The sequence below is a fragment of the Rhinichthys klamathensis genome, unplaced genomic scaffold (assembly GCF_029890125.1).
Source record: "Rhinichthys klamathensis goyatoka isolate OS25496 unplaced genomic scaffold, OSU_Roscu_1.1 h1tg000398l_1, whole genome shotgun sequence".
Taxonomy (NCBI): Eukaryota; Metazoa; Chordata; class Actinopteri; order Cypriniformes; family Leuciscidae; genus Rhinichthys; species Rhinichthys klamathensis.
In genome coordinates this window covers 149,250-163,018 of record NW_026606900.1, presented here as the reverse complement: position 1 = coordinate 163,018, position 13,769 = coordinate 149,250, and the positions used below count along the sequence as shown (strand labels likewise).

Here is a 13,769-nt window from a genome sequence, read left to right as displayed (position 1 = left end):
GTGGCAAGAAAGCCAATCAGATGAGAGCATGCGTGGAAACTAGGCCAGAAGCCAAAGCAACAGAACAGTGACAACAGATGCCCCATCCATACACACAAATAGGATATTATAATATACAACAAGCTTATGAATGCACGTCACCCATGCTAATTTATTCAAACATATTTAACGTTGAATATATGCACTATGAAAAACTGTAGTCTGAAGTATACAATAAAAAGCTCCAAAACATCATCCATTTTGGGAAACATCTCCCCCTTAAGTTTCCTGGCCCCCTTCATCTGACCGGGTCAGGAGTCAATGGGAACATTCTGAACTTCTGAACTGTTTGTGTGCGAATAAACATAATGATGGATTATTTAATATCTGATTGAAGTACACAAAATAACAGAACGCTGTCTCATGAGCACAGGGACGGCAGCAGATGTGGCCTAATAAGGGGAATCATCCTTCTCTGGGTCTCTCTGTTAGGAGAAATGATGCAATCTACATAAAACATAAACCACAAAACACAGACTCCCTTCTGCACTAACTGGCCATGCGGCACCACTTTCTAACTGAACGGGATTAAGTCCCCACTCATTACAGCAATGGTGTGACATGCTACATTAATTCATGCTACATTCATCTAAAACTATTTTTTAACTTTTTTCCCATTTCTCGTATATTTATTATGCAGGCAGTTTTCCCTTTTTTATACAGCTTTACATTTATTGAGATATTATGTAGAATATTTGTCAAATCGCAGGCAAAATGCAATCATTTTCACAGTTTTGTGAAAAATATGTACAATTTTAATCTCACCTTTCTTGCTGTGGTCATAAAAGGTTTTTACATTTTTACTTTGCTCACTTGTTGTATGAGCTTTTTTGTAAAGCTGCTTTGGAATGATATTGTGTTATACAAATAAATTTGAATTGCTATTGAAGATTTTTCTCTAATGTTCTAATTAGGGCTGTCAAATCGATTAATCGTATCTAATATAAAAGTTTGTGTTTATATAATATACATATATATATATATATATATATATATATATATATATATATATATATATATATATATATATACATTGTGCAAAAGTCTTAGGCATGTTAGTATTTCCACCCAAAAATGGTATTAAACCAGTTGTTTATATATTTTGCTGTCAAGTTTACATTTCAGTTTACATTTCCAAACATTATTTTTGCCATTACCGTAATTGTAATGATAAAGTTAGTTTTTTATATGCAATATGAGTCTGACAACAGCCAGTATGATCTGATCTCACCATCATCGAGTCTGTCTGGGATTACATGAAGAAACAGAAAAAACTAAGACATGACTAAATCCAGAAAAATTGGGGAAACGTCTCCAAGACAATTGAAAAACACCGACCTGCTAAGCTATAGCACTGTGAAAAGTTTTAGGCACTTGTGTAAAAGTGCTGTAACGTGAGGATGCTTTAAAAAATAACGACATAATAGATTATTTATCAGTTAACTTCAATTAACTAAATAAAATCAATATTAATCTGTAATCCCAGATGGACTCGATGCACTAATTCTAATATTGTTTTAAAAGCATACAGTTAACGTAATACAATCTTTTTTTTTACAGATATTTCAATAATTTTGCTTTAATGTAGTTCACACAAAGCATGACCATCTGTTTACATGAAGAACTAGCCTATAGCTTCAATATAGGTTCAGTTCAAAACTTTGTGTGTTTACGAAGGATTCCCTCACAAGGGGATCCTTATATTTGTAAGTTTGAAAAGCCTTGTCAATTAAGGCTGATTAAAATTCATGGTGGTCAGAAACTGTCCCCATGAAAATGTTGTTTTTATGACTATCATGAATTTCGAATACTTACTCTTTAGGCAGCTTAAATTAAAGTATCGGTATGTATCTCTCGTGTGTGTGTGTGTGTGTGTGTGTGTGCGAGAGAGAGAGAGAGAGAGAGAGAGAGAGAGAGAGAGAGAGAGAGAGAGAGAGAGAGAGAGAGAGAGAGAGAGAGAGAGAGAGAGAGAGAGAGAGAGAGAGAGATGCACTTCACGAGCAAGCGCATTACGTGCAAAATACACAACAAACAGGATAGCTAGATGAACATCCCAATGCCTTAAACACACCAGCGTCACTAATAACCGATTTACGTGCCCTATATATATATTCACAAAGGCGGTGGCCGTGTTATGAACAGTTCACTGGAATGGAGAATGGAAACAGAATATATAAGAGAGCGAGAGACTGAGTGTGTGTGTGAGAGAGAGAGAGAGAGAGAGGGAGAGAGAGAGAGACTTTAAATTCCAAAAGACACATCTTCCTACACCCAAATAGCAACGTATTAAAAACGTAATATAATGTCTTATAATATGCATTTCTGTCCTCATCCAAGGTCACCAGAACCGCTCTGTCCGATTCTGCAAATGTAAACACGCGCTCACTTAAATCTGATACATGTATCGAGCTCGCTGACCCGTTCATCTCCCCTTCTGTCGTTCACTTTCTCCCTCTCTGACCTGGCAAACGGGCAGCTACTCACCCTCTGATAGCTCCAGCTCGAGCTCCGCGAGCCGCGCGCGCACCTCCAACGGCAGCGGTAACGAATCACGGTCTGCCATTGCGACTCCAACACATCCGAGCCTCAGCGCCTCTCTGTGTCTCACGAGCACACGGTGTCAAACGTGTATTTCAAGGTGCAAAAATAGACCGCATGAGTGTGAGCGCGGATGGACAGCGAGGAGAAGCGTTACTGGAGACCCGTCATCACCGGTCGGTTTTTTTCGGTTACGCTCGGCTTCCTTCTGATTCCGGATTGTAAGTGGTGCACAGCAGCAGCGAAGCTGCCCGTGTTTCCACTGCGGTGCCACTGTGCCCGCTGCTGCCGTCGTGCTCACGTGACCTCGGTGCTAGTTCAAACCAACGCAGAAGAGAGCGACAGTGCGCGCGCGCACCGACTGTAACGGAAAGCGGCATCTGTGTGAAGAAGATATAACGACTACAGTGCCATAAACACGCCCCGGGTGATATGCCTCAATAGGAGTTATTTTGAAGTAATTCACTGAATTTCGATTCTCACCCATTTGACGTTAAAGTGTAAGAAAGAGGAGAGGGGAGAGGGGGGGGACACCATTCAGCCCCATTTTCACTCACTTAATTTTAAAGTTACAGAACTGAAATATTTACTTTATTAGGCTAGCGGCTAGCCTATCTAAAGAGAGGAAATATGCCTACTCAATCTATTTACTTAATGCTAAATGTTTTAATATGTTAACGTTTTAAAGTAAATAATTGTTGTTTCATTTAATTATATGTTTTGTTTGATGTATTACTTAACTAGTTTTTACAGGACATAAATGAAGAACTTTTAAAATATTTAGAGATGTTAGGATGCCTCCTGCTGGTGCGTGGTAGTATGACATCAAAGCAGTCAAATCAAAGAACGAATAGTTCATAGTTAAAATGTGCATCTGTTACTCAACTGGAGTTAGATTCCTTAATATGATTTATTTTATTTACATTTATGCATTTTGAATTTTATCCAACGCGATTTACATTGCATTAAAAAAAATTCTGATTAATATGTTTTTCATCATTTCATGTATTTCTGCATAACGTGCCTCTCATCTTTCTCAGGACTGTTAATATAGTTTGATACACTTTTCAAGTTCCTTGAATAGATCCAAAAAAAAAAAAGGAAGCAGGGTAAACATCTTCTGGCATGTTTGCACTGATCTCAGTCAAGGAAGCAGGGAGCAGGGATCACTGTGTAGGGATAACACACACTCTCTCTCTCTCTCTCTCTCTCTCTCTCTCTCTCTCTCTCTCTCTCTCTCTCTCTCTCTCTCTCTCTCTCTCTCTCTCTCTCTCTCTCTCTCTCTCTCTCTCACTCACTCATTCACTCACATATGTACTTTTAAGTAAAAAACAAAAGATTATTTGGCTTTTGAAATTAATTATGTGTCGGTTTGGTGGGGGGGGGAGTGCATGATCCATCATAAAGGTACTCCACACGGCTCCGGGGGTTTGATAAAGGCCTTCTGAAGCAAAGCGATGCGTTTGTGTAAGAAAAATATCCATATTTAAAACTAAACTAAAATAACTAGCTTCCGACACCCGTACACATTGATTTACGGCGAAAGAGTAACCTCTGACCTGATGCATGAAGTATTGACGAAGGCAGAAGCGCAGAGGATAGAGCAAAACAAAACACCGGTCACGAATCGGAGGATTACGATATAAGAAAAGCTTGAGTTTGTTGGCCAGCCCTATTTGTTTCAACCGCGACTCCGCGAGGGGCGTCAAAGCTATATGCCTCTCCCACATCCTATGTCATACATCCCGTCAGGGGTTACTCTTTTGGCTTAAATTGACTTGCGTAGGCCGTCTGCCAGAAGCTAGTTGTTTTAGTCTAAAAAGTTTTAAATATGGATATTTTCATGGATATAAAAACACATAGCTTTTATGATTGATGGTTGCACTTTTCTGGACTTCAAAATCAGGACCGCCATACCATTATAAAGCTTGGAAGAGCAAGGTTATTTTTTTTATATAACCCCGATTTTGTCCTCCTGAAAGAAGATAGTCGTTTAGGCTAAATCTAGGATGGCTTGAGTAAATCATGGGATAATTTTCATGTTTGGGTGAACTATCCCTTTAAGGCTAAAGAAAGATCTATACAGTTTTGTTATCTGTGGTAAGCAAGTCATGTACACATTTCAGAAGGCCTGCCTACCCTTGTAAGAAACACAACATAAAGCCAGTAGCCAAGAACCAGACAGTATAACCACCTCAGAGAAGCCATAAAACAGAGTGCACATATGTGCAACATGGAGTTCTGTTGAAAGCTAAAATTAAACCTTTGAGGGCATGTTTGAAGAAAAGTAGGAGGTGACTTCAGTTAGGCTACAGATGGTACCATTTTAGTAACAATAACAGGAAAATATAACATAAAGACCGTACAATAAGAACATAAAAGGTTAAATAAATAAAATAGCAAATTACAAACAATGTCTTAAATGTTGAGCTCTAAAAAGACACCTGAATGTAGTGTTTGGACCAATCACAGGGAACTCATTTACATATAGGCCTACACACCTGGACAGTTTCACTTGGAATAGTTGACTTTGTTTTAGACAGAATAACATCATTCAATTAGAAAACACTGAAAAATATGGAAGAATATGTATGTTTATGATCTTTACATAAATTATTTTATTCATCGCAGTTTTTTTTACTCCTCCAAGTTCCAACCACAATTGAGAAGTGTTTCTCCCGGGTGAGGTGATATGGTGATCTCGCAAAACCTTCTTTACCAGGAGCGGTAGGAAGTTCACTGTAGAGGTTACAAACTGGGTGTTAATCACTCGTCCAATCACCTCGGGGAAGGTCTGAGACAAGAGCCAATCGCTGTCCTCACAGGACATCATCTGAACAGATGAGCGAGTGCACAGGGAAATGGGTCAAAACGCGGTGTTCACGCACAAGACGTTGGCAAGCAAAATAGCGAATCAACTGATGCGATCCTGGTGGACTTGGAAACACTCGCGGCTGGCGCAATGAGTTCAATGTGTGAACCAGCACAAGATGCTGGAACCCAATTCAGACTACTCTCCCACCGCTCTTTTAGCTAAATATAATAATAATATCAAATATTTATAATTTTAAAGAACACTGACTGCTGAGACAATTAGTTGTCTTCAGTTATGGCGGTATTGTGTGTCTTTATTAAAGGCTAAATAACACTGTTCCAAGTAAACTATTCTTTTTTCATACAAGGATAGTTGTCAATAGTGTTTTCAAACCACAAAAGTGACACAAAATTATAGCAACAGTTCGCTGCTCTTGCAGGCCCATTCACACAAAGAACGATATAACTATAAAGATAACTAATGATAATAGCATCCAGTGCATCTAGACTTCTAGGGGCCCCTAAACAAAACTTTGTCCAGGGGGCCCCTGTCAGTGCATTCATATAAACCCCAAAATGACCCCCGACTCCTTAATTTGTTCTTTCAGAGGAGTTTCACTATTAACCAACAACAGTGATTCGAAACGCTAGTAATACAATAAAAACTACAGGACAAATAAAACCGAAAAAAAAAATATGCATGAAATGAACAATTTAGCCTATTACTAATAATAGTCTACTATACAGATATTGAATAAAGTTATCAAATGTAAAAAATAAAAAAATAAAATAAAACATGGCATAGTCTTCACTGTATGAATTAAATATACATTGATTCTTATTAAGTTACCAATGTTATTCAGTGAAGAGCAGTGAATGATTCTCTCGTTTTCTTTTGTTGTTTGAGTAACATTAAATGACAGAGAGAGCAGCGGGTTTATTTAGGCTGCTGTCACTTTAACACCAAATACACAGACCTAATACACTGACAAGCATTCGATTGCCCTCCCAGTTGTTTATGTTGTTCACTGAAGACATAACTGCATTTCTCCGTTAAAGGCAAGCACACGCCAGAAGCCCAAAGTAGCCTGCACTTGTCTGTGTTTCTCTCCATTTCGGATCGGGCGGACAGAAAGCCTCCTGATGAACAGCGCCTCTTTTGCAGCTCAATACGCTTTTACACGTGACGTTACATGATTCGACTGATTTGAATGTTACATATGGTGACAGCGCAACGCTTTAACGGAAAGGAACGGAAAACAGCATCATGTTTTCATAATCGTTTGAAGCCAAAAAAAAAAAAAAAAAAAAAAAAAAACACAGCCCTGTTTTATTCTTGAGATCAAGGGTGTCCCCTGGTGGTTCGGGGGCCCTACGCAACTTGGGTACTTTGCATAGGGAGGACCGGCACTGATGGCATCCACAACAACATACAATAACGTCCTGTTTATTAAGTGCACGCTGCAGTCTGCAAATGCTCTAGGTCTTTAAATTTGGGTTGGATTCTGATTGGCTGTCAATGACTTTTTATCGTTTAATCAACTGGGAAAAAATCGCTCTGAAAGTCATTCCAACAACGATATCGCTCTTCGGTTTCTAAATTTTTATTGCGCTAAATAACCCCACAACAGTTCGCTATAGGATCCGTATCTTAAAAAAAAAAATGCAAATGCAATTTATAGGTTTACACATGACTAATAAATTACAAAATCAGGGTTTTGTTTAAAACGTATTAGTTTACTTTATCTAAAAATGTGTTGCGTACTACGTCGATAGAAAATTGATGACACAAATTCCCTTAAAACCCTTGATTCCTGAAAGTCATTGAATAATTGAGCACAAAGCTAGACCTTTGCATGGAAGCTTGTTTTGCTTTTTTCACAATTCAGATTTTTTTCTCAGAATTGCGTGATATAAAATCGCATTGCAAGTTATAAAGTCAGAATTGCGAGATATAAACTCGCAATTGGGATAAAGTCAGAATTGTGTGATATAGGCTATGTCGCAATTGCGTGCTATAAAGTCTGTGTTTATTTCCTCGGAATTGGAAATTATAACTATAGCAATTATGACTTTAAATCTCGCAATTCTAAGAAAAAAGTAGGAGGTGACTTCACTTATCTTGATTCAGATGGTACCGTTTACCAGGATACAGGAAAACAAAACATAAGACTGTACAATCACAACAGAACGTTAAAGTTAAATAAATAAAATAGCAAATTACAAACAATGTCTTAAATGCTGAGCTTTAAAAAGACACCTGAATGTAGTGTTTGGACCAATCACAGGGAACTCATTTACATAGGTCTACACACCTGGACAGTTTCACTTGGAATAGTTGACTTTGTTTTAGACAGAATAACAGCATTCAATTAGAAAACACTGAAAAATATGGAAGAATATGTATGTTTATGATCTTTACATAAATTATTTTATTCATCGCAGTTTTTTTTTACTCCTCCAAGTTCCAACCACAATTGAGAAGTGTTTCTGCCTGGTGAGGTGATATAGCGATCTCGCAAAACCTTCTTTGCCAGGAGCGGTAGGAAGTTCACTGTAGAGGTTACAAACTGGGTGTTAATCACTCGTCCAATCACCTCGGGGAAGGTCTGAGACAAGAGCCAATCGCTGTCCTCACAGGACATCATCTGAACAGATGAGCGAGTGCACAGGGAAATGGGTCAAAACGCGGTGTTCACGCACAAGACGTTGGCAAGCAAAATAGCGAAATCAACTGATGCGATCCTCGTGGACTTGGAAACACTCGCGGCTGGCGCAATGAGTTCAATGTGTGAACCAGCACAAGATGCTGGAACCCAATTCAGACTACTCTCCCACCGCTCTTTTAGCTAAATATAATAATAATATCAAATATTTATCATTTTAAAGAACACTGACCGCTGAGACAATTAGTTGTCTTCAGTTATGGCGGTATTGTGTGTCTTTTTTATAGGGTAAATAACACTGTTCCAAGTAAACTATTCTTTTTTCATGCAAGGATAGTTGTCAATAGTGTTTTCAAACCACAAAAGTGACACAAAATTATAGCAACAGTTCGCTGCTCTTGCAGGCCCATTCACACAAAGAACGATATAACTATAAAGATAACTAATGATAATAGCATCCAGTGCATCTAGACTTCTAGGGGCCCCTAAACAAAACTTTGTCCAGGGGGCCCCTGTCAGTGCATTCATATAAACCCCAAAATGACCCCCGACTCCTAATTTGTTCTTTCAGAGGAGTTTCACTATTAACCAACAACAGTGATTCGAAACGCTAGTAATACAATAAAAACTACAGGACAAATAAAACCGAAAAAAAAATATGCATGAAATGAACAATTTAGCCTATTACTAATAATAATTGTCTACTATACAGATATTGAATAAAGTTATCAAATGTAAAAAATAAATAAATAAAATAAAACATGGCATAGTCTTCACTGTATGAATTAAATATACATTGATTCTTATTAAGTTACTAATGTTATTCAGTGAAGAGCAGTGAATGATTCTCTCGTTTTCTTTTGTTGTTTGAGTAACATTAAATGACAGAGAGAGCAGCGGGTTTATTTAGGCTGCTGTCACTTTAACACCAAATACACAGACCTAATACACTGACAAGCATTCGATTGCCCTCCCAGTTGTTTATGTTGTTCACTGAAGACATAACTGCATTTCTCCGTTAAAGCACACGCCAGAAGCCCAAAGTAGCCTGCACTTGTCTGTGTTTCTCTCCATCTCGGATCGGGCGGACAGAAAGCCTCCTGATGAACAGCGCCTCTTTTGCAGCTCAATACGCTTTTACACGTGACGTTACATGATTCGACTGATTTGAATGTTACATATGGTGACAGCGCAACGCTTTAACGGAAAGGAACGGAAAACGGCATCATGTTTTCATAATCGTTTGAAGCCAAAATAAATTTTTTTAACTAAAACACAGCCCTATTTTATTCTTGAGACCAAGGGTGTCCCCTGGTGGTTCGGGGGCCCTACGCAACTTGGGTACTTTGCATATAGGGAGGACCGGCACTGATGGCATCCACAACAACATACAATAACGTCCTGTTTATTAAGTGCACGCTGCAGTCTGCAAATGCTCTAGGTCTTTAAATTTGGGTTGGACTCGAATTGGCTGTCAATGACTTTTTATCGTTCATCAACTGGGGGAAAAAATCGCTCTGAAAGTCATTCCAACGAAAGTCATTCCAACGATATCGCTCTTCGGTTTCTAAATTTTTATTGCGCTAAATAACCCCACAACAGTTCGCTATAGGATCCGTATTTAAAAAAAAAAATTCAAATGCAATTTATAGGTTTACACATGACTAATAAATTACAAAATCAGGGTTTTGTTTAAAACGTATTAGTTGACTTTATATAAAAATGTGTTGCGTACTACTAACGTCGATAGAAAATTGATGACACAAATTCCCTTAAAACCCTTGATTCCTGAAAGTCATTGAATAATTGAGCACAAAGCTAGACCTTTGCATGGAAGCTTGTTTTGCTTTTTTCACAATTCAGATTTTTTTCTCAGAATTGCGTGATATAAAATCGCATTGCAAGTTATAAAGTCAGAATTGCTAGATATAAACTCGCAATTGGGATAAAGTCAGAATTGTGTGATATAGGCTATGTCGCAATTGCGTGCTATAAAGTCTGTGTTGTTTTCCTCGGAATTGGAAATTATAACTAGCAATTATGACTTTAAATCTCACAATTCTAAGAAAAAAGTAGGAGGTGACTTCACTTATCTTGATACAGATGGTACCGTTTACCAGGATACAGGAAAACAAAACATAAGACTGTACAATCACAACAGAACGTTAAAGTTAAATAAATAAAATAGCAAATTACAAACAATGTCTTAAATGCTGAGCTCTAAAAAGACACCTGAATGTAGTGTTTGGACCAATCACAGGGAACTCATTTACATAGGTCTACACACCTGGGCAGTTTCACTTGGAATAGTTGACTTTGTTTTAGACAGAATAACAGCATTCAATTAGAAAACACTGAAAAATATGGAAGAATATGTATGTTTATGATCTTTACATAAATTATTTTATTCATCGCAGTTTTTTTTTACTCCTCCAAGTTCCAACCACAATTGAGAAGTGTTTCTGCCTGGTGAGGTGATATAGCGATCTCGCAAAACCTTCTTTGCCAGGAGCGGTAGGAAGTTCACTGTAGAGGATACAAACTGGGTGTTAATCACTCGTCCAATCACCTCGGGGAAGGTCTGAGACAAGAGCCAATCGCTGTCCTCACAGGACATCATCTGAACAGATGAGCGAGTGCACAGGGAAATGGGTCAAAACGCGGTGTTCACGCACAAGACGTTGGCAAGCAAAATAGCGAATCAACTGATGCGATCCTCGTGGACTTGGAAACACTCGCGGCTGGCGCAATGAGTTCAATGTGTGAACCAGCACAAGATGCTGGAACCCAATTCAGACTACTCTCCCACCGCTCTTTTAGCTAAATATAATAATAATATCAAATATTTATCATTTTAAAGAACACTGACCGCTGAGACAATTAGTTGTCTTCAGTTATGGCGGTATTGTGTGTCTTTTTTATAGGGTAAATAACACTGTTCCAAGTAAACTATTCTTTTTTCATGCAAGGATAGTTGTCAATAGTGTTTTCAAACCACAAAAGTGACACAAAATTATAGCAACAGTTCGCTGCTCTTGCAGGCCCATTCACACAAAGAACGATATAACTATAAAGATAACTAATGATAATAGCATCCAGTGCATCTAGACTTCTAGGGGCCCCTAAACAAAACTTTGTCCAGGGGGCCCCTGTCAGTGCATTCATATAAACCCCAAAATGACCCCCGACTCCTTAATTTGTTCTTTCAGAGGAGTTTCACTATTAACCAACAACAGTGATTCGAAACGCTAGTAATACAATAAAAACTACAGGACAAATAAAACCGAAAAAAAAAATATGCATGAAATGAACAATTTAGCCTATTACTAATAATAGTCTACTATACAGATATTGAATAAAGTTATCAAATGTAAAAAATAAATAAATAAAATAAAACATGGCATAGTCTTCACTGTATGAATTAAATATACATTGATTCTTATTAAGTTACCAATGTTATTCAGTGAAGAGCAGTGAATGATTCTCTCGTTTTCTTTTGTTGTTTGAGTAACATTAAATGACAGAGAGAGCAGCGGGTTTATTTAGGCTGCTGTCACTTTAACACCAAATACACAGACCTAATACACTGACAAGCATTCGATTGCCCTCCCAGTTGTTTATGTTGTTCACTGAAGACATAACTGCATTTCTCCGTTAAAGCACACGCCAGAAGCCCAAAGTAGCCTGCACTTGTCTGTGTTTCTCTCCATCTCAGATCGGGCGGACAGAAAGCCTCCTGATGAACAGCGCCTCTTTTGCAGCTCAATACGCTTTTACACGTGACGTTACATGATTCGACTGATTTGAATGTTACATATGGTGACAGCGCAATGCTTTAACGGAAAGGAACGGAAAACAGCATCATGTTTTCATAATCGTTTGAAGCCAAAATTTAAAAAAATAAAATAAAACACAGCCCTATTTTATTCTTGAGATCAAGGGTGCCCCCTGGTGGTTCGGGGGCCCTACGCAACTTGGGTACTTTGCATATAGGGAGGACCGGCACTGATGGCATCCACAACAACATACAATAACGTCCTGTTTATTTAGTGCACGCTGCAGTCTGCAAATGCTCTAGGTCTTTAAATTTGGGTTGGATTCTGATTGGCTGTCAATGACTTTTTATCGTTCATCAACTGGGGGAAAAAATCGCTCTGAAAGTCATTCCAACGATATCGCTCTTCGGTTTCTAAATTTTTATTGCGCTAAATAACCCCACAACAGTTCGCTATAGGATCCGTATCTTAAAAAAAAAAAATGCAAATGCAATTTATAGGTTTACACATGACTAATAAATTACAAAATCAGGGTTTTGTTTAAAACGTATTAGTTGACTTTATCTAAAAATGTGTTGCGTACTACGTCGATAGAAAATTGATGACACAAATTCCCTTAAAACCCTTGATTCCTGAAAGTCATTGAATAATTGAGCACAAAGCTAGACCTTTGCATGGAAGCTTGTTTTGCTTTTTTCACAATTCAGATTTTTTTTCTCAGAATTGTGTGATATAAAATCGCATTGCAAGTTATAAAGTCAGAATTGCGAGATATAAACTCGCAATTGGGATAAAGTCAGAATTGTGTGATATAGGCTATGTCGCAATTGCGTGCTATAAAGTCTGTGTTGTTTTCCTCGGAATTGGAAATTATAACTAGCAATTATGACTTTAAATCTCGCAATTCTAAGAAAAAAAGTAGGAGGTGACTTCACTTATCTTGATACAGATGGTACCGTTTACCAGGATACAGGAAAACAAAACATAAGACTGTACAATCACAACAGAACGTGAAGGTTAAATAAATAAAATAGCAAATTACAAACAATGTCTTAAATGCTGAGCTCTAAAAAGACACCTGAATGTAGTGTTTGGATTAATCACAGGGAACTCATTTATAGGCCTAGGCCAACACACCTGGACAGTTTCACTTGGAATAGTTGACTTTGTTTTAGACAGAACAACAGCATTCAATTAGAAAACACTGAAAATAGAAGAATATGTATAAATGTTTATGATCTTTACATAAATTATTTTATTCATCGCAGTTTTTTTTACTCCTCCAAGTTCCAACCACAATTGAGAAGTGTTTCTGCCTGGTGAGGTGATATAAGGATCTCGCAAAACCTTCTTTACCAGGAGCGGTAGGAAGTTCACTGTAGAGGTTACAAACTGGGTGTTAATCACTCGTCCAATCACCTCGGGGAAGGTCTGAGACAAGAGCCAATCGCTGTCCTCACAGGACATCATCTGAACAGATGAGCGAGTGCACAGGGAAATGGGTCAAAACGCGGTGTTCACGCACAAGACTTTGGCAAGCAAAATAGCGCAATCAACTGATGCGATCCTGGTGGACTTGGAAACACTCGCGGCTGGCGCAATGAGTTCAATGTGTGAACCAGCACAAGATGCTGGAACCCAATTCAGACTACTCTCCCACCGCTCTTTTAGCTAAATATAATAATAATATCAAATATTTATAATTTGAAAGAACACTGACTGCTGAGACAATTAGTTGTCTTCAGTTATGGCGGTATTGTGTGTCTTTATTAAAGGCTAAATAACACTGTTCCAAGTAAACTATTCTTTTTTCATACAAGGATAGTTGTCAATAGTGTTTTCAAACCACAAAAGTGACACAAAATTATAGCAACAGTTCGCTGCTCTTGCAGGCCCATTCACACAAAGAACGATATAACTATAAAGATAAATGATA

The 13,769-nt window shown here is 38.0% G+C and overlaps 2 protein-coding genes across 3 annotated transcripts in view; one reads left to right on the top strand and one right to left on the bottom strand.

The window, feature by feature from the left end:
• The window catches only part of dip2cb (disco-interacting protein 2 homolog Cb), a 39,500-nt gene extending 36,602 nt beyond the window's left edge, over positions 1 to 2,898 (bottom strand). For both annotated transcript variants that reach the window (XM_056234533.1, XM_056234534.1), the window contains exon 1: positions 2,524 to 2,898. In XM_056234533.1, coding sequence (XP_056090508.1) covers positions 2,524 to 2,602 — 79 coding nt within the window. In that variant the 5' untranslated portion in view covers positions 2,603 to 2,898. The remainder of the gene's footprint in view (positions 1 to 2,523) is intronic.
• vcpip1 (valosin containing protein (p97)/p47 complex interacting protein 1) overlaps positions 1 to 13,769 on the top strand; it is a 290,019-nt gene extending 276,250 nt beyond the window's left edge. Inside the window, exon 4 of the transcript XR_008803858.1 lies at positions 13,760 to 13,769. The gene's annotated coding sequence lies outside the window, so the exon portion shown is untranslated. The remainder of the gene's footprint in view (positions 1 to 13,759) is intronic.